Source organism: Paralichthys olivaceus, chromosome 23, assembly GCF_024713975.1.
Source record: "Paralichthys olivaceus isolate ysfri-2021 chromosome 23, ASM2471397v2, whole genome shotgun sequence".
Taxonomy (NCBI): Eukaryota; Metazoa; Chordata; class Actinopteri; order Pleuronectiformes; family Paralichthyidae; genus Paralichthys; species Paralichthys olivaceus.
In genome coordinates, this window is record NC_091115.1 from 12,671,917 (window position 1) to 12,698,207 (window position 26,291).

At 39.8% G+C, this 26,291-nt stretch overlaps 1 protein-coding gene across 3 annotated transcripts; it reads left to right on the top strand.

The window, feature by feature from the left end:
* The first annotated feature begins 1,797 nt into the window (after positions 1-1,797).
* LOC109632906 (monocarboxylate transporter 2) lies at positions 1,798-23,553 on the top strand. Of its 3 annotated transcripts, none has more exons than XM_020092449.2 (5): positions 1,798-1,995; positions 9,252-9,489; positions 15,301-15,444; positions 16,131-16,934; positions 18,172-23,553. In XM_020092449.2, exons 2-5 carry the CDS (start codon positions 9,279-9,281, stop codon positions 18,435-18,437), a joined length of 1,425 nt encoding a protein of 474 aa, XP_019948008.1. In that variant the 5' UTR covers positions 1,798-1,995; positions 9,252-9,278; the 3' UTR covers positions 18,438-23,553. The 3 variants fall into 3 exon arrangements, with proteins under 3 accessions (XP_019948008.1, XP_069375613.1, XP_069375612.1); XM_069519512.1 differs by lacking the exon at positions 1,798-1,995 and adding an exon at positions 8,581-8,749; XM_069519511.1 differs by lacking the exon at positions 1,798-1,995 and adding an exon at positions 8,767-8,894.
* The last annotated feature ends 2,738 nt before the right edge of the window (positions 23,554-26,291 follow it).

Genomic DNA, 26,291 nt, shown 5'->3' on the forward strand with positions numbered 1-26,291 from the left:
GAGCTCTCTGGAGGAGTTTCCTGGAAAGGGAGCTGGAGGAATGAAAATTAACTGCAAATATGCTGCAGCACATGAGGACCCTGAACTTCTGATAGTTGTTCCTGTGTGTGGACATTCCAATACAAAAGTAAAACACTAAATTCAGAGGATATATATGTATATTTTCTTCCGCTTGATGGGGTTACGGTTAAAGTAATGTGGTCATGGGCAGGCTAAATGTGTAAAGTTGGTAAATGATCGTAGCTGATCATTAGCTTTACTGTAAAACACACTCAAAACATGACATTTCATATTTAAAATCTAAAATATATGATTAAATCATATATATAGATAATTGTTTTGTTTAAATCAGACAGTACTATTGCAACCCTGTATCTGTAGAAGTCAAACTTAAGTTTAAAATACATATTTTACTTTGATAATAATTTGATTTGCAATTATCAACTTAATCCGTGAATTTCAGCCATCATTTAATTATTTTTCATTTTGGTTGCTTTAAATTTTCCTCCATTCCACCGTCAATTCTTCTTAAATTTCTTCTTTGACATTTGACAAGTCGCTGTCATCATATACACAAGCTTCACTGTGACGCTTTCAAATTAATCCCATGGATTGAGCTCCAGTGACCCAGATTAAGTTTGTAGCTGATGATGCCAGCAGCTTTGAGCACGCACAGAACATTTAGGGGAACTACTACATCCAATACCACAAGTATTGTAATATAATATAAAATGTATGTACATTCTTGTCCGCAACAGGAAATATTTTCTGGAGTCCAGCCTTCACTTCCACATAATGTTATACATCTTATCATCATATACTAAAAACTTATATATAAAAAGTATTTTTAAACAAATACACAAACACACACACTACCACTACTACTACTAACATTGGCACATACATTGCACAACCCTCTTGGCACATCTGCATTACATAACATATCAGTTATGTTATGTAATGTGATAACATTATAACATGAGTTTTTTTTCTGAAGAAGAAGAAAAAAAACTGAGACCAACAATTCAGCTGCTTTCTAGTCAGAGTGCTTATGTACTCAAGAGTCCAATGCCTTATCTTCAGCACTTTCACTTCCTCGGCTCACACTTCAACTGACATCCAGACTTCATTTAGTGGGGTTAGGAGAGTTCAACGTGGAATTCAACTACATTTATTTAGTTCTACATTTGTTTATTGACTTAATCAATTCTGCATTTTAACATTTATTTCTACATGTGATTATTTATTTTTATTGATTCATTTCTGTAGTCCTAGATTTATTGATTTATTACTTTTATTTATGTATTCATTTCATTTTTAAATGTAGTTCTGCATGCATTTATTCATTTATTTCTGTATTCACACTTCAGTTAACTAATTAATTAAATAAACTAAATTCTATTTACTTATTAATTTCTACATTTTTTATCTATTTTATGATCGGCCGTTTGTCTGTTTATTTATTTCTATATTCCTACATTTATTTATTTATTTTTGCATTCATTTTTACATGTATTTATTCCTTTAATTATGTATTCATAAATCAATTAATTAATTGTCTACATTTATTAAGCTATTTCTAAATTTGTTTGTTCATTTCTACATTTCTCAATATATTAATCTATCCCTAATTGTATTATTTATTTATTCATTTATGCTTGTGTCATGTTTTGTCCTTCATGTTCATGGGAGACATTGCTGAAACACTACATTACCCAGAAGCCACGGGAGGAACGTGTGTGTAATGTAACGAGTAACGTAGTACCGGAGCATCGTGCAGCTCGCGGCAGAAATAGAAACAGAGGCCGGCACAGCGCCGCCCTCCGCAGGCTCACGTCACACCGCGGCTCAGTCGGTCAGGAAATTCAAACACACACTGATCCACCTCACTGACACACACACACACACACACACTCATCCCACATCGCTGCTGCAAGGTCACCGAGCCGGACACCCTGCGCTCCATCATCCATCATCCATCCATCCAGTCCACAGGTAAAGTACCGGTTCATGCCTCTTTACGCGCGGCCGGTGATCGGGGAGGACTCACCGGGCTCTCGTGCGGGCTTTGTCGGCTTTTGAGGGGACGAGCATGTGCTGCGATGAGTGAGAGATGCGTGAGAGAGTTTGTCTGTGCGGGACGTTTGAATGTGCGTTTCGTGGTGCGTTCGTGTGGAGGCTTCGTTGGGGGAAATGAAAGGGTGGAGATCCACTGAATCGTTGGCGCGTGTCTGCAGGAAGAACCAGTTGGGTGATTTACCACGAACAGTAAAGACGCTCCCGAGTGTGAGCGGCCGGTGCAGCGCGTGTAGGCCCGGGGCTTTGAGACTGGCTTCATCCGGTCCGTATCCTTACATCAGCAGCATCATATGATCAGGCTGCGGTGCTGAGGAACTCTGTTGCATCACTCTCTCAGCCTTGAATGGTTTTCTCATAATATCACATAAAACAGTGTTTAACATCAGTTGTTGGTCGAGGGTGTGATATTCTCCCCTAAGAAGGTTTAGCACAAGCTGAGCCCTCCTCTGATCAGCTGCTGTAAAAATAACTGTCACATTGTGCTGGTTTCCTCTGCAAACCAACACTTCAGGCTGAATAGTGCAGGGAGTGGAGATCAGATGCTGAAATTGAAGAGGAAGTATTTTAAATGGCCTGCCCTGTAACTCTGGCAGAGTTAGGTTACTTAAATGGAGCCATGACATCTCAGGGTTATTATCCATGTGGAGCTTATTAAACTGTGGGTGTGACTTTGATGTAACCAAAATAGTCACGTGACACATACAGTTCCAACAATAAATATGCGTGGTGTGTAATTTTTTTACAAACTGTAAAAACCACCCTGACACCACCTCAACACACAGATCCTTCAGTTGGCTTTGAACTCTTAATAATTAATAATATAGTCCAATTCTCTTTTGAATTATGAAGCTATCCTCTGCAGCTAGTTAGCTTGGCATCAGACAGGAAACAGGAAACTGCCTGCACACACATTGGCATGTTCTACCCCATGTAGTGAATCTTTACTGAAACTGAGTGACAGGTTTTACAGAGGGATGTTGTAACGACATGTCATGTCCTGGTTGGCTGCTGGTTGTATTTACTGTATTGATTTTCACTGTTACTCTCAGGAAAAAAAAGACAGTCCTCTTTGCACTAAAATTTGGGCCTATAGGAAAGTGTCTCTTTATATAGGACATTTCAGAGAAGGATCATTTGTAACTACTGGAAAAATAAAAACACAGTGTTGCGGCTGTTTAAACATTTTAATTGGGGCAAGTGTGATGTTTTGTTGCAATCCAGCTCAGGTTGTTCATGGTGTCCTATGATCTCGGCTGAAAGGTGAGACGGTTTTTGCAGTTTTCCTTTTTTTGTTTCAGTGTTTTTTCTTGTTTTCCATGTCGACCCGCGTTCAGTTACAAAGTGTCGGTAACTGAAACACTGTGGTTGTCCATACTGTTTGTCAGCAGTGACGCCCTCCAGAATATAAACAGCAACATTTGTGTCAGGCTTTTTATGACCGACCAACACTGGTGTCATTATGTAAGTGTTAATAGTTGAGACTTTGTTGGAATAGAATGTTGTTGTTGATGTTGTGCTGGGATATATACAATATATATATATATATATATATATATATAATGTGTATGACACTAACAATGTGCTCATGTGTAGATTTGGATCAGATTTCAAGATCAGGACCTCCTTCCATGAACACAGAAGTTGATTGTGGACACAAACCTGCTGCTGTGTGCAAACAATGCTGTAGTGAGACAGTAAAAAGCATTGTACTCCAAATGGAGCACACGTTACAGTTAAAAACTTAATTTTGTTTATACTGCAAGAAACTAAACACCCAAAAAAGTTGTCTTTATGACTTGTTTTAATTACCACAATAAAAGCGGTATTAGAAACTCAGTCACTCAACTGTAAAATACTTATACATGGAGGCTAATAGAAGCTGACACACACTCCCATACATTAATTATCGTTGCGAAGGTGCCACACATGAGATCATTTGTAAATCTGTCAAGATCATAAAATGCAATATTTCCTAACCTGTGTCTTTGACCTTCATGACGTGTTCGGAGGTGTGCTGCAGAGCTAAGGCGTCTGATTGGTGGTTTGGCTTTAGAAATGTGGGTGCTATCCGCCCACATGACAGCATAAAGTGGATGGACTTTTCTAGAGCGCTGTTGTGTCCACACAGGTGTAGTTTTGTGTAAGTAGTGGGATGATGTATGCTCTCATTTCATGCTGAAGTGATCAAACACAACAAACAAAAGTGGTCCAGTGTTGCTGATCAGGCAAATTATTGTTGGAGTTTTCCACCTTGTTTTAGTGATAAGGTTAGAGGACTGTTTATTTTAATCAAGGCTCTTTCCCAGGAACTTCAGCCCAGGGCCTCACAGTAGACAGGCTGACAATTGAGTAGATAGAGTAAAATGATCTTGGTACATTTTGTGGGAGGTCGCCCTACCTGGTGGTCAGGAAAGCAGATTTGAGAGAACCTTTGTGTTTGTGGTATTTCTCCCTGTCGGTGCTCTAGACCGTGTGTTTACAGGAACACCCTGGTGAGATTAGATGTCACAGTGTGGTTTGGGCGACATGCAAGGAGCTGCTGATTGGGTTAATGATGAACTCTCTCAAAAACAGATTGAGTAGTGTTACTTTAGAGGTTGCCCTAGAGCTAATCTTGCGTTGCCATAACCTTAAATCGGACAAGGGTGGGGCAAGGGAAGGTGAGCTCATGGTCAGCCTGGCAGCCGTTGATAGTAGAGGTCAAGTTTCCTTTCACAGAGTCTTACAGGGCTTCCGGCACCAGTTTATTTGATAGACATTAAACTGGAAACAATGAGTATTTCTGCTGCTCAAGATTTCTAGAAATCTTCTGGGTTTTACAAGAATACCTGCTTGTTCTGTATCTCTGATGTAACTAACCTGTTGTTCTTCATTACAGTTCAGTCCTGCAAGCCTTCAAAAAAAACAATAAAACATAAGCAACCACAGCCCAACCCTTCCAGTGAAAACTGAAAAGTTACTGACTAAGCAGAGGTCAAAGAAAGCTGTAATATAAGAATATATGTCCCCCTCCCTGCTGCAATGGCCAATGGTTCGGGCCGTTGTGTGTCATAATACAAAGTTGGCTATATAGTATCCTTCCATCACAGGAATTGGAAAGTATTTTGCTTTATTTATAAAAAGCAATACCCAAATCCAAGCTGCAGAAACTTAGCAGTGACTCAGCCTTTCTGCATGCATGAGTTGCCTCCAGCCTCTCACCTTGACGGCCCCGCCCATAAACGCCTCCTTCACTGAAACACCTGAAATGTAACACTGGGGTCTCCACTGGGTCCTTGTGAGGTCATCTCTTTGTTGACGATACAAAGAATGCAATATTTCAGGCTCTCTACTGAGGTGCTACTGTTAGTGATGTCCTTGGAGACACACACACACACACACACGCTGTTCTTTAGGAGTCCAGTGCTGAGTGACCCAGTCTTATGAGTTTTTGCCACTTGGATGATTTGATTATAGAAACAGTATTTTGGTTCATGCCTCCTCCTAGCAGCTCATTGGCTTAACTTTTCTGTTTCAATAAACTCACCAAGGTGAAGGCAGCTGGTCACTCAGGAACATGTGCCCAGCTCAGTGACAAACAAGGACGTGTGTGTGTGTGCATGTTCATTGGTGTGTAAGTTGGTGTTTTACTCATGTTGTGGGGACCTAAAGCTGTTTACATATTCCCATTATGGGGACTTGTCTTTCTTATGAGGACAAAAAATAATTGTCAATTTGCTGGTCAGACAAGCGGTGTAAGAGCTGACTCTGTGTTCTGGTTGCTTGTGGGTTTTTGTCAGTGTTTTTAACAAGTGGACAGCTACATGCCGTTACACATGACATTAGAATGTGTCTCCACATATGTGTTGAATGGCAACTTGTGATCAGATCCAACCTCCCCCGTTCTAAATGCACATAATTATGTACGTCATCGCTCTGTAAAGACGAAGTGCGTTATTGTTCTCAGCCAGACTGTCTAGGACAGATGGGTCCATTGTGCATGTGCATGAGAGAGAATTCATTCAATTCATTGAAAAACTGTAGGGGGCCAGAGGTCGTCAGCTGAGTGGGCGGTGCTATATATGTAGACCAGAACACATTTGCGTTCTCACAGCAAATAATATGGTGTCTCAGGTCCGTCCACTACTGAACTCAGAGCTGTCCACATGTGAACAGAACTCAAGATACAGATGTTTGACCAGATATGAACAGGGTCTATGTGAGACTGAGACATTCAGGTAGCAGCGGCCTATACTGGAGCTGCAGATTATGTATTGAGAAAAGAAGGCTTAACACCGGACATCACGTTTTATATAGAAACCGGTAAGTCTGGGGAAGGATAGGGACACACCAAACTTCCTGCAAGTACAAGAAACAGGATCATCCCCCACAGGTAAGTTTAACTGAAACGTCTGCAATCAGTCACCTTAATTGTCGGTGTGGACAGAGGTGTGGCACCCAAGAAACCCGCAGATGACAGTCAAATATTTCCACTCCCCTTGATGTAACCCCATTTCAATTGACTTGGCTCTAACCAGAATTCTTATGAAGTAGCTGGCAGTAGAAGCAGCCTGTGAGTCACTCCCGGACACATGCACGATGAGGATCTCGGAAGTGTTGACATTGTCCAACTGAATTGGAACTTTGCTTTGCTTGACTTCTTACATACTTATATAGTTGATCATAAACCTCATTCGCCAAGCTTGTCTGGATGTTTCCCCTTTTCCCCCTGAACTCATCGCTGTTCTTTTATGGTCAATCTGTTTGGAGCTTCATATTCCAACCCATCAATTTAAGCTGCTTATGAGTTCTGAGGCTCCTTTGTGTGTTGTCGTCACGTTCAATCAATCAAAACCAGTATCTACAGCGAGTGCTGCTGCCGACAGCCTGTAATCTGATTAGCATGGATTAAACCCACTATATGGACCTCTGGGAGAAAAAAAAAAAGGCATAATCTCTAACTTTGATTGAAGGGCTAATGCAAGGGTGATACACAGAGCATTATATTTACATTCACCAGGCTGGTTTTAGCAAAATAGAAATCTTATACAATATTTTTTAAACCAAATTTTTAGTTTAAGTATGATAAAAATAGGACTCGAAATACACATAGAAATATATAAGAAATTATATAAAACTTATGAAACAACTATAGGCAAATTAAATACAAATATACTCTATAAAAACAATATAATAATAATAATTCTTTATCATTATTTTATGTATGAACAAATTAATTGATCAAAACCCTTATAAAAATTATTTTGGTGGCATACTGGTTTCCATAACAACCAGCTGTGACTCCTTATTTCCCAGATTTCTTCAAATCCTATAAAACTCTCAAGTTACAAATGTTATGTTTTAAAAAACTTAGCGAATGTTCTTATTGGCACAGTGATGAGTTATCCCATTACTGACTTAATGTCAACACTTGAAGTAGAACTTTTTATGAGTCTCTGCAACATCGCAATCTGATCAGGGGAGAGCGGCAGCAGGGAGAGAGAGCGACATCATTTATTTATATTGGTGGCTGATGTTCATGGGTCATTTACAGGCTGAGGATTGAGCAGTCCGCTCTCCTTTAAGGATGTGGTGTTCTTAAATTAAACTCGCTGCTGTAAAAGGTAGACCTCCATTGACAAAGTCCCCAGTGCTGGTAGTTATTGGTCAGTGAGCAGAAACAGAAACAACTTCCACTGGAAATGGCTGTAATAACTTGGTAAATAAACCCTTTAACTGTCAATAAGGATGTTGGGCTGGGAGATAGAGCACAGGGAAAGCAGTGTAATCCAGTGAAACGATTGCTTGTTTGAGCCATTTAATTCTGTTTGGAGGTTTTGAGATGGTAACTGTGTGATTTATTGGCAGGGCGTTATAGACAGGCCTGTAGGAGACGATAGAAACTTGTTGGGACAGGTGTATGGAGAGAGGTCAGGTATGTATGTCTGCAGGTGTTAGCTCCTGGGAAATATTCTGGCGTGACCATCTAGCTGTCATTGGGAAGATGTTATCTGTGCAACTAATGGAGAAACTGGAAAGCTCACTCCAGAGCCATAGAAACCTTAACACTGTGTCTGTGTAGTTTTTACAGATTAACCACGAGACGTTTAAACTGATGTGTACAATTGGTGGTTTGCCCCTTTAACTTGCAAACACCGGTGTCATTTATTGCTCAGCCACACTCGCTGATCCTTGTCTAGCTTTGCTGATCTGACATAATTGCATGCTCGCAATGCTGCGGTGCAAACACAAGGAAACGTGGATTCTCCCACGGGCCGTTCATTAATGTAAAAACCAAACAGGCTGCCATCATGTCAGTATGCATCGTGAGCTAATCATACAGCTGTAAATTGTTCCTGATTGATTCAGAGAGGTGAAGCTAATGAGGTCAGACGGAGCTAAGCTATAACAGCTGCCCTTTTTCGTTCTTATGAGGTGTGTGTGTGTGTGTGTGTGTGTGTGTGTGTGTGTGTGTGTGTGTGTGTGTGTGTGTGTGTGTGTGTGTGTGTTTCCCCACCTCAGTCTGCTCGTAAAAACTCAAGTGTGAAGTGCGGAGTGTGCAATCGGTGCTCTCGGTTTGTCACATGTCATCAGGGTGTGTTTCCAGTGTCCACAGAGGTACTGGATTTTCAAACAACAGCCTCCGCCTTGTTTCCATTGTTGCCTCAAGGCTTGGGGGGGTGGGCTCAAGGTGAGTACTGGGCAGGTCTGGTCTCGTATCTCTGGTACAGTGAGTACTTGCCCTCTGTATCATTACTACTCTGTGTGTGTGTGTGTGTGCGTGTGTGTGTCAGAGTGTGTGTTTGCACACGTCTCCTCCAGGATACAGACCTCTGGTATGTCCTTCTCCCTCCTGTGTCACATTACCGCTGGTTTCTGTTAAATGACATGTGAAGGACAAAGCTTTTGACCTCCTTTGCAAACCCACTGCTGTCTGTATACTGTCAATATGAGCTGCAGCTGGTAATCTGGTTTATCTCTGTATTGTAAGTAATCATCTGTGACAGTTTCCTATAAACTGCTCTGGTTAATTCATGTCTTCTTAAAGTCCCCAGACACTAGAGAAAATGAGAAAGGACAAAGTGAAGTCATACATTATGTCAGAAATAAACTATATGGATGAAAAACCACCGTAACGCCTGGTACGTTTTCTTCGCTCTGAGTTTTAATGTCCTGTTTTTTTGTCTTTGCAGGGAATACTCTGTTGAGGAGGGCCAGCGATGCCGCCCCCAAGTCCCTCTGCCGTGCCCCCACCAGACGGCGGTTGGGGATGGGCTGTGGTGTTGGCATCTTTCATCTCCATAGGCTTCTCATATGCCTTTCCCAAGGCCATCACAGTCTTCTTCAAAGACATCCAGATCATCTTCGATGCCTCCTACAGTCAGATCGCATGGATCTCCTCCATCATGCTCGCGGTCATGTATGCTGCAGGTGAGTCGGTGGTTCGTCTGACCTTTATCTGCAAAGGGCTGCGGCTATGGCTCAGGAGGAAGATCGGGTTAAATTTAGCACAGAAGTAATTAAAACCAAACTTACTAGAAAAATTGCATCATTGTGATAAGAACTACCTAAATGACAGAAATCCTCTTTGATTAAAAAGTATTCGATGTGTATTATCACTTTTTAGATTGATCTGTATCCCACAAACTCCTGAGGAGGCACCGTTTATGAAATGTACTTCAGCCAGCCACCAGGGGGCAATCAAGAAGCTTTGGCATCACTTTTTGGGATTCCATTATAATGTTTCCTGAGTCACTGTTACGTACAGTAACATAAGACGAGCTCAAATCACAGATGGGGCTATAAACAACAGCTAACAATGTCTATCCAGCTGGTCTGTGGGCCTGTTGGAATTTAAGTGACTAAGTTAACACATACAATGCAAAACATCTTATCACCTGTAGCAAGACTGAAGAAAATGTAGGGGATGTGTGATCACTGCAGACAACAGATACATTTTAATTTCCTCATTTTGGTTATCTCAGTTTTGAAGCAAGTGAGTTAAAGCAAACATAACTGATCACTCAGCAAATATTAACATTTATTCCCTTTTCTTCTTTATGCCATTCTTTGAAAAGGAACTGACTCATTAGAATAACATTAGCTTCTTCTAAAGTGTGAGGTTTCATGTATAATTTATGATAAATGTTAAGGAATTCAAACCCAGTTCCTCTATGGTCATTCAAATCAAAATGTTAATATTTCTTTAAGGCAAATCAATCAATTCTTTTACATTTTGTCATTGCAAGGTGCGTTGTTTTCCTGAGTGAGTTTCTTTTTCTGACGAGGTGGAGTAAGTAGTAGTTTGTGTGATGACACCGTGACCTACATTTTAAACCACAGCATCATAGATACAGTGACACATCCTGACCGCACAACCAGGAAACCACCATGTTATGCCAAGCTAAAGCAGCTAAAGACGGTTCATTGAACTATCAACTGTAGGAACAGAATACAGATGTTGATTGAAGGAAACAGGGTCTGACAGGGTTTGTCTAAACCAGAAATTGGTATTCTAATAGAGCTGATTACAGATTGAAAGACAAATCTTGTATCATAGGAAGTACTGTAACAATGCTTCACCTGTTCCTTATCTCTTTCTTGAGTCAGGAGCATTTGAAAGGGGCAGAATAATGTTTATCAGCAGATCTATACTCCACTATAATGCTCCAGGCACCTGCTACATTCCCCTCGTTGGCTTCGGCCCCACAATCTCCTGCTTTGGCAATGCCACTGCTGCCATCTGTCCATGCTGTAATCCTCCTGTCACTCTATCGACTGCCGTCGTCACCATCTGCACTGGTCATCAACAGGCCTGGAAAGCTCATTCAATCACTTCTACCAAGACCAGTGAAAGAATGTGATGTATGCTTCATTCAGCTGCAGTCTTCTAATAACTATAAATAGTCAAAATGTTTATTCAAATATTGACTCATATTTTACTTTATATTATATATAATAGGCAATATCTTTCAGAAATAAGTAGGAGTGCTGAATCAAGTGCTGGTAAATATATTACATTTCTGAGATTGGTGTCGAATTATAGGTCATAAATCCCGCCTCCTCCATGTTAGGGAATTTATTTTTCTGATAAGTTTAGTTTTAATTAGTAGTTTGATCTTATAAAAACGAGGTGAAACATCGAGACTGACTAGCGTTGAATCTGCGATTACTGAATATTATTATATTTGACAGAGCGGCCGTAGGTTCAGTTCAGAATCAGCCCTCTTACTGTCCTATCAATAAAAGCAAAATGACCACAAAAATATAATTTAAAATGTTCTTCTGTATTTGACCTGAGACCTTGCTGAGATATAAAACACTCACCATGAAGTGTGTCTGCCACATCATAGGACTTCATTGATCGGCAGCTGCTGCTCGAGCTTCAACGTGACTGTGTCATTACCATGTGGCGACTTTGTCAATATGTGCAGTTACTAAGAGAACGGCTCTTGTTACTCATTCATTCGCATTGATCGCACTCATCAGCTATTCATTAAACACTTGCTCTCTTGTTCTGTCTCTGATGGAGCATGCGTAGGCGCAATATAAACGTAGTGATGATCCAAATAACATGTTTTACAATCAACATCTTTTTAGGGATTAAAGAGATGGAACATGTTGACCGTTGACAACAGACGGGCACAGTTTACCCCACTGTATGTTTCTATTATATATTATGAAAGCGTGGAAAGGAACTTTCTCTTCTGAATGAGGTATAAGCTCTTATGTTAAGTGGAAGCAGGTGTGGTTCAAAGTTGTAAACGCTACAGTGGAGATATCTGACAAGTTTGAAAGAAACGAGTGCAGTAATTTATTATCCCTGTCTATCAATGAAAACCAAAAACCAGCCCTCATTCCCCAAGCACTGCAGCGAGCGTCGCTCCGCGTGGTGACGTGTTTAAGCTGCAGACTGTGTCCGTGTTAAATAAGTGTGACTAATCCTGAGTGTGTGTGTGTGTACAGTGTACACCTGCGTAACATTCACTGTCATTCATAAAAACAGGTAGAACGTAAATAAACCACCTGTTAGCTGGTGTATCATGAGCTAATAAATGAGCTTTTACTTCCACACTGATGACAAGCCTATAGGTCCAAATGATGTGTGAAAGTTTTGTCCGACCTAAAGAGGCTGTCTTGTTCTGGATCAGACTGAACCATAGTTTGGTTCATTGACAGATCGGAAACACTTATTTAAACAGGTCAGACTTTCGGACCAACAGCAAGGAAGTTGAGTCAGTAATAGACTATAAAAGACTAGGTTTCTCACAGGATTGTTTTGTGAAATTACCAAAATGAATGGTTTATTCATTCTCTCCATTCATGTTGACGTCAGACATCAATGTCAAATATAGATAGAGGCAGCCAAGTAGGTGATGATGACAGGACGTATGTATGTCAAACAAAAGTCTTTAGTCCTCTCCCTAAATTAAAACGTGAAACCAAACTAACCAGATCAAATATAAGCAGTATAACAAAGACTCTGGTGTATACACTGTGCCTGTCATACACCACAAGGCAATTTTAGGCCATTAACAGTATCTTATATCTTTTTATTCTCACCCTTCGTACGACATGACATAAATATCAAGTGAGCAGGATGGAAGGTATTTACTGCTTTTTAAAAATGTTGAGAGCTCAGAGCAGTGTTCTGCAGGAACGCCTTGCCCATGTTGACTTATAAATGCAGACATCTGGAAGCTGCCTGGAGCACGACCACAGTCTTATCTGCTGGTCGCTGAGCAGCTTCACCAGAGCTGTGGTGGTGGCGGACTCTCCCCCATTTATCTTGTCAGCAGAGGAGATATATATGGAATCCTTCCAGTCAGAAGCCTGTCTATTTAATCTGGACGCCACCATGTTACATCTTCTAGTTTGTTGCTGCCTACAGTCACACAACTCTAAACTTTACCTCACTGCCTCAGGTCAACCCAGAAATATGGATAAACCTTTATTAAATAGTTGCTCTACCCTCCATTATGTCCCGCAGAATATCTGTGTAATGGGGCTGCAGCCAGACACACTGTCCCTTCAGAAAACCGTGTCTGTCTCCTCTTGCATCATAATAGTTTTTAAAAGTAGTTTGCTTCCATTTCTTCACCCTCTTTTGAGTGTGATGGATAACCAGCATTCTCACATCATGAGCCTGCAGCTCACATTAAAGGCATGTGGAAAAAACTATTAGACACATTTCTATACGTGTCTTTCCTTTTTCTGATCTAGGTGGTTATATTTAGTTTGTGGTTTTGTCCACTGTGTAATGAAGCCGACGCTGCCACTGCCCAGCACATGATAAGCCTTTTTTCAAGGGAGGTAATGTGCAGACTCAGGGGCTCCCTCATCTCCACCAAATCGGGTCCCGCCGAGCCCCCGAGAATACTGATCACTGCCGTGGATGCAAATGAGGCAAACTTTTCCTGAAGGTCGAAAAAAAGATTCATGCAGAGCAAATTAAGTCAGATGACTCCTCGCCCGTAGTGGCTTTTTAAATTGCCCTGGGCCTGGCAGAAATACGATACATCTTCTGGCTGGTAATGAGAGCATTATTTCAAAAAAAATACATCTTTCATTACTTTTCTGTCTCCCAATTCGATTTACACCTCCTGTACTTAAAATTCAGCATAGGCAGAGGCGACAGTGTCAATTATAAGATGCAAAGATTCCTAAAAGTTTTAACCAGCTACATTCTTCAGAGGAAGTTTTGTACTGAGATGAATTAAACTGATCAAATGTCAAACCTCAAGTGGAACAATGTAAACAATAGAATATAAAGAAACATAACACAATCTAAGATAAAATGCAGAGTCCAGCATTTTACTTAATCATTCAGTGAATTGAGTCATAATTCAAATGGTCAGGACATTTGGAGAATCGCAGGTATAAAAACGGCCCAGTAATATAAAGGCTTTTCTTAAGTTACAGTTGTGATTCATATATATATTATATATATTAGAGAAAACTTTCCTTTCCATTTAGAATGAGAACATATATATTATGGCTGATTTTAACACTCTATTTTAGTTATTGCACCCACCTTGCTCATAGATTGTTTTATTAGCCATATTACCCAACAATGCTTTAAATGCATGTATGTTTTGCAATTTTTTGTGGTTATAAATAAAAATGAATGCACACGTAATGTCTATTGCAATTCATGGCATTCATTTCAACGATTACATTTCATAGCATAGCGAAATATGTGTGTACACAACAGGAAGTGACTGTATAATTTAAACAATCAAAACTCAGTGATTATCCCAGGTATGAAAACAACCCAGTCCAGGAATACACTTGCCTGATTTCAATGGGTGTCACGCTCAGTTTAAAACACAACAAATGCCTGTAGTTACTGCTTCTACCATGCTGCAGGAGGACTCAAGCCTCCGTATGCTCATATTTTGAAGCTGTACTAATTAATAATTTAAATAGGTTACTTCTCTGCTAGTCTGTGTCTGCTGGATTTATAAAGAGGCAACATTTTGTGTGAAAGTGTTGTGTTCTCATCTTGTGGAACCATCTGCTATTTTCTGAACCAAACGTTTTTGTAGTTATAGATGAAGGTGACACGTCATGGCGTATGTTTTAGCAATTGCATTTCATAGCACAGGACGAGTATGTGTGTACACAATGGAAAGTATTTGTGCTGAACGTCTACTATGGACAGTCTGGGTAATAATGTTAATGTTGACCTTCTTTTTCACTTCTAATTAAGTTCTTTAAATGATAGAGACGGATTCAGTTTTCAGGATAGTTTACAACCTGAGTTAAATCACTAAATACTTTCACTGCTGGCTCTCAGATTGGCAGAGTCAGTTCTGACACAGCTTTACAGTTGTCTGAATACAAACCTCACATTCTTATACCATACATTTTTCAGAAAGTGCTTTGTTTGTTTTTTGGGGCTTTTGAGAAATGTATTGTGATGCAGGTTCTACACAGACTGGAGAATGTAAAAATAGTTTGACACAACATAACTGTGTACACTGTTGTGTGTTAAAGCAACATACACAATAACATTTGTATATGCAGGTCTTTCCTAATTCATGACATCACCACTTACTTGATGGAAGTGCAGTGTTTAAAAATTTAAACGGCCTGCTTGCTGATATTAATAGAAGCCAGGCTCCTGCTGGCATGCAGCACTAACTAGATTAAATCATTATGCGCTCAATTTCAGTGATCCTACACTGTAAACATGCGACATGTGGGTTGATTTTGTTTTGTTTTTTCCATTTGTTCCAGGTCCCATCAGCAGCATACTGGTCAACAAGTACGGCTGCAGGCCCATTGTCATGATGGGGGGCTGCCTCTGTTCCACCGGCATGATTTTAGCTTCCTTCTGCACGGATGTGGTGCAGCTTTACCTCTGCATAGGAGTTATCGGTGGTAAGTACATCTAATTCCACTTAAGTCAATGTGTGTGTGTGTGTGTGTGTGTGTGTGTTTACTCAGTCTATTTTGGTTTTTGCTGCAGGTGCAGCACATCAATATCAGTCTGTGTCCTTTTTAAACCTTAATGAATTTTCCCATCTTATAATCAATACTAGTAGAGAGAGAACCCACATCTATGTCTTATTCAGCATTAAGGCTCTATAATATGCCTTACTGTGGGCAGCTCTTTGTAGTTTTTACATTGCAAGACATTATTTAATTCTGTAATATGACAGAAGTATTGTTTAATTGAGCTTTTATTGCATTGTATTTGAAAGAAGGTGTGTGTACAAAATGCCATATGATAGAACATAAATGGAAACAAAACACTGTCATTTCTTAATTATAATCAAAACTTATTGCTTACTTTTTCATATTTTCTTTACATGGCACATTTAAAAAGTAAAAGTATTTGCAAGTTGTTGCTCAAAGACAAAAAATACCTACAGTACGTCTGCTTTTTAGTGAGATTATTTGACTGTTTTAACTGCAGCATTTAGTTATTTGACAGATATTTGGACAATCTGCTATTATGAGAGGTACACAGTTTTTTATGTAGGATATTTGGAAGTAAAATAGTGTTGTTTTGCACAGGTGATTACATTAAATGTAGCATGACGGTCACAAATCTTTCCTCATAGGTCTTGGACTAGCATTCAACCTGCAGCCAGCGCTGACTATGATAGGCAAATACTTTTTAAAGAAGCGGCCCATTGCTAATGGATTGGCAATGGCAGGGAGTCCAGTGTTCCTGTGCACCTTGGCTCCTCTCAACCAGTACCTCTTCAACCAGTTCGGGTGGAGAGGCAGCTTCCTCATCCTGGGTGGCCTGCTGTTAAACTGCTGTGTGGCTGGTGCCCTCATGAGGCCTCTGGGGCCGCCACCCAACAAGATCAAGAAGGAAGAAGAGTTGCCAGCTATTGGCATTACAACAAAGGAGAAGAGCAGTGTTTGGCAAACAGTCAACAAGTACCTAGACTTGACGCTCTTCAAACATCGTGGTTTCCTCATCTACCTAGTGGGCAATGTCATCATGTTCCTGGGCTTCTTCGCACCTATTGTCTTCCTTGCAGCCTACGCCAAGGACATGGGTGTGGATGAGTACTCCGCTGCCTTCCTGCTCTCGATCCTGGCTTTTGTCGACATGTTTGCCAGGCCATCAATGGGGCTACTGGCCAATTCGCGTTGGGTTCGACCTAAGATCCAGTACTTCTTCAGCTTTGCTGTGCTGTACAATGGGGTGTGCCACATCCTCTGCCCTTTTGTTGAAAGCTACAACGGCCTGGTAGTGTACGCAGTGTTCTTCGGCTTTGCCTTTGGCATGGTCAGCTCAGTGCTGTTTGAAACACTGATGGACCTAGTCGGGGCTCCGAGGTTCTCCAGTGCTGTGGGACTCACCACCATTGTGGAGTGCTGCCCGGTCCTCCTTGGTCCACCTCTGGCAGGTATGATCTATATGTCTAAAAGCATATTTCATTCACTTACATGCATGATTTTAATTTGATGAATTTACAATTGTTCTTAGCTCTTCTGGCTATCTAATCCGACCAGTTATGTTTTGCCTATAATGTTCTATAGTGTTTCATGTGATTGTTGATCATTTATAACAAATCTTATTCAGCCATTTTGGCTCGATTTTATTGTAAAGAGACCATGTATCCCAAGAGAAATCATTTTCAATTAAAGGTTAAGTAAAACTTAATTTAACAACATTGTTATGGCCCATTCACACCAGTAAGGTATAGCTAATCTCAGGAGCTAATTGAGTAACCACTGGACCTGCTGAGCTAACCACTGACACCTGTCATGTGTTGTGGAAAATCTGCTGATCAATGGTCAACTCATCAATGAAGAAAGCGTTCAGGAGCCCTTTGGTGTCTTATGCTGAAATATTTATTGAAGCTTGGCCAAGGAGAAAATCAGAATTCACCCACACAACATCTGTGCATGATGCTCTCTCATATTCTGAAGTCAGCTTTCCTGCAGTCACACTTTAAACCCCAACAGATCATTTAATCTATGGGCGTGCTTTTTCCTAAACAATCAAATGTATTTTCTAGTTATGGAGACAGTAGTTCCTGCTTACGCAGTCTCATATCTGTGATGTCTAGGGAGTGAAGGCTTTGACCTTCGCCAAGCTCTCGCACTTCCCAAACACAACAGCCTGTTGCACTCTGCCCCAGAGAGGACAAGAGACAGTGTCTATAAAAATTCCCTAACACCATGAACATGCAAGCACTCATTGGTCACAAAAGTCTCTTGGTTGCCCATTGGACAATATATTCACGCAGTTTATTCAAGAATCGCATCATCAAGTCATGACTCATACCTGCAAACCATGACTCTTGTGGAAATCTGTTATGGAGGGTAAATACAAGTCCAGTAGCCTACTGCCACACAGCTTCTAAGCTGTAATAGCATCTACTCTTTGGGTTGTGTAGCCATCCATTCCCTCAAAGGTCAGCATTGTTAAGAGTGCATATGGGTTTACATCCCCCGATGAGCAAATCAACTGGTTGTAGAAATTCAACTGAAATTAATAGATCTCAACACAAATATTTTGCCATTTATAAATGTGGATATAACCAGGCCATTACTTATTTAATATTAAATGGCAATAGCTGACATTTAGAAACTTTGTGACGATACAATAACATTTTAAAACTTTGTGTTGTCTTACAGGGAAGCTGGTAGACGTCACAAAAAGCTACAAGTACATGTATTTTTGCTGCGGAGCTGTCGTGATTTTGGCTAGTATTTGGCTCTTCATTGGAAACTTTATCAACTACAGACTCTTGGACCGTGAGCGCAAACGTGCAGAAATGTACAAGCAGACTGAAACGGAAGATCCAGACAAAGTTCAGGATCTTAAGGGGGCTGGTGGGGAAGCCCAGGCCTCTGAGGATCAGAAAGATGAGGAACCTATGCAGCGGGAAACCAACATCTAGATCCGTCTGCTCTCCCAAATACTCCCCTTCAGCTCCAGCGCAACCTCGCAACCCTTTCAACTACGATCAAACTGAGCTCCGTGTCAAGGGGCACCTCTTGGTGTTCCACTAGGCTCTATTTGAGGTCAGCATTTCTCTAAAACAACTTCCAAAGCAACAACTGTGTTGTAAGAAGCTGTGACGAGCAGCTGTTTGTCAAAGAGCTTCAGCTGTGACTTTAACAGAAATATTAACCAGGGAGAAACATGTCAGATACTGAATGCATGTGAAGAGGCTTAAAGTCAGAAAATGATTGTGGAAAACAGTGTAGAAGTGACTGTATTTTCTTTTTTTTCCCTCGTCCACCTGATATCAGATTTACTGTAAATACAAGACTGCAACTGAGGAACCAAAACTCCACCACTGATTACCTAGTTGCAGTTATAGACAGAATATGAGATTCACAATCAACTCTGCAGTAAACTATTATCTGCTGCAGTGTGTTAATTGAGGATTTTAAGTCAGTTGCAACAAGTTAAAATATTCCAAGCTGTAGCAACAAGCGTCATTCCGTTTTTCCTTCCGTGTCTTCCGATATGATGTGAATGCAGTATCAACGTGTTGCCAATGTTCCAACATCACCAGCAAACTGAATTCACATGTTCAGTAAAACATCACAACCCTCTGAAGTCTTGGTTAATGAAGATTTGGTGTTTAACAACACCTTTCCTTGAATGAAAGGTCACAGGGTCAAACGAAGTGGGAAGTGTTGAACAACACTGATCCCTAAATGTGTGTTAACACCACAAACAACTTGGTTTATTGGTTGCATTTCATTGTGGGTCACTTCCAGGCTCTGATTGTACTTTACAGTCAGATCAGAGGTGCTCATTCGTTATCGGATAATGAAGAGATGTGATAATTTCAGACATTAAGCCGGCAATAATGATGGATACAGTCATTTTCCAACATGCAACCTTTCAAATACCTTTTCGTTAGTCTTTCCCAAAGACTATTCAAAGAACATTGACACTTTAAATAGTTCGAATCGGGTGTTTCTAATTAAGGCAAATGTTCCTGAAATCGAATCAATATGGAACAAAAGAGTTTCCTGGTTCCTCAGCTTTGAAGGAAACAGAAACTCTACAACTTTCTGATTATCGCGATGCACTCGATCTGTGATACGTGTCAGCAAGAGCCAGAATGTAACAATCCTAATTGCATTCTTTCATATGGCAGTTGGGCGTCCTAAAATCCTCACTTCCATAAATAAAGAGCAGATGTGTTCACAGCTGGTGACGCTGGTGCACGCATATTATACTGCCCACCTGAGCACTGTAATGTCGTGTTGTAAAACCTGCACCAATGTCCCACTTTAATACGTTCGATCAAGTCATAAAAGGCTCCTTGTAAGTTGTCTAAAGCTCAATATTGCACTCATATACCGTGTGCTGCACTTAAAGAAAAAAATGGCCATACGTCTCCCCAACCATCTTCATAAAACTGCTGCAGTTCAGTTCATTTGATCATGGTTGAATGTAATTTCCTCTGTGGGCCTTAATAAGGTTTTAATGACCAAAATCTTTCAACTCTCTCATTGAAATGCAGACATACAGGGAAACGTGCAGTATTTCTCATGGTCAGTCTAACAGTCCAATCTATGATGCATTGCCTTAAATGTGATGTAATGTAATTACAGTTGTACAGTGCATACGTGATAGTGTAATACAAAGCTGATACACTTTAATGTGACCGCTTATTTTGCTGTTAAGAAATCGATGTTAACCGCTCCATTAGTCCGCATTGAAATGTTAAAACGACAAGATGACGTTCTGCAAAAAAACATCTGAAGGAATACCGCTGATAATACAAATGAACGAATGCTTATTAAGTCTACATGTATATGCAATCTCACTGTACGTTCTCACCGTGTTCTGGGTGAACATATCACGTAACAATTGAACTGTCTGTTGTTGTAAGTGTCAATGTTGTTCAATGTTGCATCCATTCCATGTTTTTATTTTATTTTTTTTGTGTTGTGCTGTTGGTCGGTTTTTGTCTCCGCACCTGAAGCTCAGAGCTGACCACATGGTGTCCTGTCTCAACCAAATTTTCATAACAAATGTAGTTTTTCTAAGCAATCATGAACAAAAAAAAACAACTGTCATTGTCTTTTTCCCTGCGTTGAATAGTTGTGTATTCAGACTCATGAAAATGAATGTCCAGCTGTGTAGCAGAGGCTCTAACAATGTACCACCTTTACCCAGGAATAGTTACAGCCAGGTCACAGAGGGAATCCTCTACGGTTTAATGCGGATGAGGTCTGAGGGTATTTGTGGGAAACTGTTGAACAGCCAAGGACTCCTACAAGTGAGAACATATTCCAATAACCCCCCTCATGTACTGTAGGTCCCTCAGAATAATTTGACATAGCCTATTTTTTTTTTACAGCTCTACATAGTTATGTGAGAGAATAAAACAAGAGAATAGGTCATACATAGATATTAGACATGTTTCAAGATTTTACCATTTCAACACAGGATGCTTATGATCATTTAAATGAATTTGAAAACTTCTCACGGACCCTGGCCCCGTTTTGAGAACTACTGCCGTATGGAAATGAGCCAGTCTGCCCCAGCAACACACAGACAAACCCAGCTTGTCATTTGTTAGAGTCTTACATGTTGAGATTACCTCTTCTTAGTCACTGACTTAAGTGACTGTAACTCCAACTCCCAAAATGCACTTTGTTCACCAGCATTTCATGCCGATTGTAGTATTTTCATATGTTGCGATGTCTGTACCTTTCTTGTAGTTTTGTCTGTTGAATAAGAGCTATACCTAATGAATGTTGACCTATCCTGCTTGCACTTAGTGTAAAGAGGGACTGCTTTTATTCACTGTGCTCACTATGCATGATGAGGGACACACAATGCTGTACAATCACTCGCTACCAAATAACACTGCCCCCTGCTGGTAACAAAACCACCCAGACCAAAAGGTAAAAGCCAAGTTTCAACAGCAACAAACCAGTTTTCATATTTTACCTTATTTTTCAAACCTGTAAGATTTCAGTTTCATGGTTTATGTAAATGAATCTCTCCTTTTTTTCTTTTGGTGGTGGGACAATTCTTTCATGGTATTTATATGTGAAAATATACACATTGGGAAACAAAACCCTTGTAATGGTTTGATGAAACAAAACAAATAATTTTAACTTTTTAGGTTTTTCCCTATAGTCTGTAACAATAGGTAAGAAGAGTGTTTTGCTTTTGTAGATGGAGCAGAATGAAAAGCAGTGTACCAGGAAGTGTGAGAAAAGTTTCCCAACCTAGTGAACCACATTCAATCTTAATGAGGGAAGTAGTTTAATTTGAAAGGGAAATCAAACTTACGTTTGAAGCCCCTCAATTTCTGCCAATAGGGAAGCGAGTTAGGTTCCACATCAGAACATAAATAGCAAATAACAGGTGGTAAAGATGTTGTGGTATATATTGTTCTGCAAAACCATGAAGCTATTTGTTGAAATTAAAGCAATACCTTTTTTTTAAAACCTCTTTTGGTTCAAAATGTTTATTTGAAGAACAAAAAGGAAACAATGTAATAATGGAATCTGAATAGAGATGATTAAGAGTGGACGTGACCTGCACCGATAGCCTTATCAATTATATACTGCTTAGCATCACATACATTTTCTTCTTATATATAACACCTGTATTTAGAAAGAGGTATATTTTAAGGTTTGCTTAAGACCACATTTAGCAGAGGATAAATTAAAATTAATGAATGTATTTATTATTAATCCTGTAAACACACTATTCAATTAAAAACTGAAGTAGTTAAGGTAGAGCTTGATTGTGTTTTGTTGTTTTTTTTCAGGATGGGTGAAACCAACACACAGATTGTAACGGGATGTAAAGTTTGTAATGGGATAAAAGAGAGGACATTTGGTGTTGGATACATAATTGCAAATGTCACGAGACAATGTGGCAATGTGCCCTTTTCAGATTTTTAGGGTTCTCTTGTCAGCTAATACATTTTGCTTCAGACGATGTTTAGGTGAAACGACATGAGATTGGACTTTCAAAAATTCCTCTCGTCTGATTGGTTGCGTTAATTATTACAAACGAGATCCAAGTAAACAAAGATAAATAAATTAAAATGATCCTAATTTTCTATTTGTTCTGACTCTGAATTGTTTTCTGAATGTGCTTGGATCAAAGGGACCAAAGTCGTTATTAATATCAGAATCTTTTCATTTCAAAGAATTCAATTCAAGATTTCCACATTCAAAACTCCCTTTTGAAAACAATTGATTTTAAATAGTCTCTCCCCAAAGAGCCAATGGGATCATTTCTGCCACCATAACAGAAGTTCAGCTGAACAAACCTCTACAGGAGGAATGAAATCTTGAATCAATGTGTGTGTGTGTTGGTGTTGGCTGTAAACAAGGTGGTTTGCTACTGGGAGGCTGAAGGACTGTCAACATCTCTGGTTATTAAGCTAACTGTGCCTTATTGTGCTACAATGACCGTTATAAAAAGAGTTTTGTGAACACGCTAAACATGATATTGTGTTGCTCTAACATTTAAGTTTATCCTCTTCCTCTTTTGTCTGCATGTTTACAAAGCATTGCATTCTTTGATTTTTATATAGATAAATAACGTATATAGCTGCTAATACAAAATCAACTCCTGTCTGTCTGTTCACCACATTAAGACATATGAACAAATAAGCTGTAAGACTGAATAAGTAGAAATATCTAGTTTGAATATTGTTAAATTGTTAAATCTTTGGCAGTATTTTCTTATAATGTGTTAACAGGATGCAGATGTATCTTACTGAACACAGTTAGGTGAGATGACATGTTTGAACCTCTGTACTGTAGCTTGTCTCAGCAGTGACCTCAGTCCATTATGTCCTTCCAGTAGCAGACATAGTGTGTGATTTCTCATCAGGGCTAAATGGCATCAAACCATTTTATTTCAGATTGTGTCTCCACTACCTCTGCAGCCGTCATGTCAGAGTGAGGACTACACGGGTTTGAAAACTGATGTGTTTTTTTTGTTTTGTAACTGTAATATGAAGAGATCATCTATCACAGTAGGCTAAAGAAATAAAATATATGTCCAAATAAGCCTTAGTCGCATGACTGTTTATAATTTCATGATTTTACTGTTTATTTTTAGTCTTAGATTTGGAATGAGCTGCTGGTCACTTTATAAAGCATGACTTTACCACATGTTTCATCTGTCACTATTCAGAGGGGGTCTCATATGAGTGTGATGACAGTCAGGGGAAGAGTAAACAAGTAAAATGCCCAGAAAAATAAATCTTATCTGTTACCTTACATTTTACTGTAGTCAAAGATAAAAAGTTGAACATGCAATTGATAAATTATGTTTAATTAAAGCCCAACTTCAGACTAGATGAGCAATTCCTAGTACATACTAAACCTAACCCACCTCCAAACAGGTATTGTGGGATGTGAAACCAAAACAATTAGCCGAAAGACACTAAAATGCCCGGTGGAGCTGAGCTATATTGCACTGCAGCAATATAGTAATTGTTGCCGCTGTAAATAATAATGATTTGAATTGACCAGAAATGTAGAATTTGTATTTGTATTGTCAGCATTGTGTACCTCTGCTTACAATACTGACTTCTTTGATACTACCACAAGGGGAGCCAAAGATAAAGATTTTCAAATTCTACTGCGGTGGCTTTAATTAAGACGAAGGTTAGAGTTACAATTTTCAAATCACAGGGATTGAAGTGCTTTCATCAGCCAGTTGCTAATTCTGTGTGTCGTCATTAAAGTTCTGGGCTGGTAGCACACAGTGAGTTCATCAGTGAGTGAAAACAGCTGCCTGATGGAAAGGATGATGAAAAACATTGAAGTTGTGTGTCAAATCAAAACAATGAGCTAAAAAGGCAAAAATACTGTAGTGCTCGGGGCAAATTCAATCTCTGTGGCTTCACTATGAGTGACCTATATCTTACTCATTTGATCAATTGCTAATCTATGAATATTGATCAGTGCGTGACAAAAAACTGATAATAATATTTTTACACAGCTCACTGCGACACATGGATCCATCTCAAACCAAAAATGTAATGATCAAGCACTGCTATTATTCTGCTACTTAGTTTTATAATATATTTACTAGATATTACTTAATGTTATGACGTAACTTCTAGTTTTGAATCACCTATAGGCGACTGTTCATTTGGGAAAGATCTGGCAGGCTGAGAGTCAGTGGGACCCTTTTAATCAACAATTTTGAAAACATCCTCACAACTTCTAATCACACTGGCCCTCCAAAAATGTTAACAAGATAATTCTTGTTATGAAAACATTTGGCCTTCACTGTTTGTTTTGGTGTTTTTTTATATGACAGCATAAATGTCTTTATTCTGTAAATGTATCAAAAAACTACATGTATTGTATTAAAATCCCGGAGAGGCCACATGGAAAAGCAAATGTATACATCTCTATTCAAGCAAATGATTACAGTGGGAAATTCACTGTTTAATCACCACTGAATAAATCAGATATGCTGCTGACAGATAGGAAAACAAAAGATGAAGTAAAAGCAGAATTTCCATGGCGGAGGTAATAATCATTTAGCAAGTCAGCACAAAGAATAACCATATCTGTGTGTGCGTGTGTGTGTGTGTGTGTGTGTGTGTGTGTGTGTGTTTGTTTCCATTAGCAGTCAGCACACAAGATCACCTGCATGGAACCAGCAGCTCTCATTACAATCAACCCCCTCCGCTCTCTTCCGGCCTCAAACCCACTGATAATCAAGCACAAGTCTGCCATTAATTCTGCCCAGTGACCAATCCCAACCCACATTTTAAATATGCAAACCAGACCGCCACCGCATCCCCCCTCCGACCCTCTGTCTCATTGGTATGCAACGCTTTGGTGAGGCTGCGCGTGCCGATGATGGCTGGAGACCCTCAGGCGGAGTTTGAGGCTAGATTTTAATGGGGCGGTAAGGGTCAACAGGAGAGGAGAGAACAATAAGCCTCCCCGGTTCCCTGTGATAGGCGTTTCAGCAGGACCAGGCCCCCCATGGGGGGAACCTGTTGGGGTTTGAATGCAGAATAAGTTGACCTTCAAAACAGTGTCAAACTCTATTCCCTGTAAAGCTGCAGAGTTTCAGGTTGGCTGCCTTTGAGTCCTGGGGCTTGGCAGTTATCTGTCGCATTGGCATACAAGCCAACCACATAACATGTTGTGATAATGGGTTAAATACTGAAGGGACGTGGGCAGCTCAGTGGAGATGTGACAATTCTTTTCATCTGGATATTTAGCTGGTAATTGCATCACATCTATCTGCTCCTAATACCATTCATTCCTCTGATATCCTTTGCTCTCTGTGTCTTTCACGTGTGCAGAATTAGCTCACTCTTTTTATATTGCAGTTGTTTCACTGGTGCTCTGTCTGTAAAAGTATATCTGGATGGGAGAAAGAGCCATAACATAGATGCTTATGTTAAAATCTGGGAAAAGTGGAACCACTGATTGTGTTTATTGTCTTTTATTTCTGATGTATTTCATGTTTTCTGCTTAGATGAACTTAAAGATGTGCATGAATGCTCAATGGACATGTTTTCTAGACACTTGACAGGAAAATAATTATTTCTTGGTACCACAGACGGATATTTTGCCTGACAGATAAAATAAATGGAGCACCATGTCAGTTCTGATAGAAGGGAGACATGGAAGTCGCACTCTTCGTGTCTATCAGCTGACTAGTAATGTCCAATCATATAAATAGATGTGTGCAGCCTTTATAGTTATCAAAGAACAGCTTGTACTGAAACAACCTTCTCCTTTTGTGTTATATTTTTGCTGATCTAAGA

Excerpts from the sequence above, each read along its gene's own strand:
- LOC109632906 (XM_020092449.2), top strand. The coding sequence starts at position 9,279 with ATGCCGCCCCCAAGTCCCTCTGCCGTGCCCCCACCAGACGGCGGTTGG. Across the intron at positions 15,445-16,130 it reads CTGCATAGGAGTTATCGGTG|GTCTTGGACTAGCATTCAAC; the intron begins GTAAGTACATCT and ends CTTTCCTCATAG. Across the intron at positions 16,935-18,171 it reads CCTTGGTCCACCTCTGGCAG|GGAAGCTGGTAGACGTCACA; the intron begins GTATGATCTATA and ends GTTGTCTTACAG.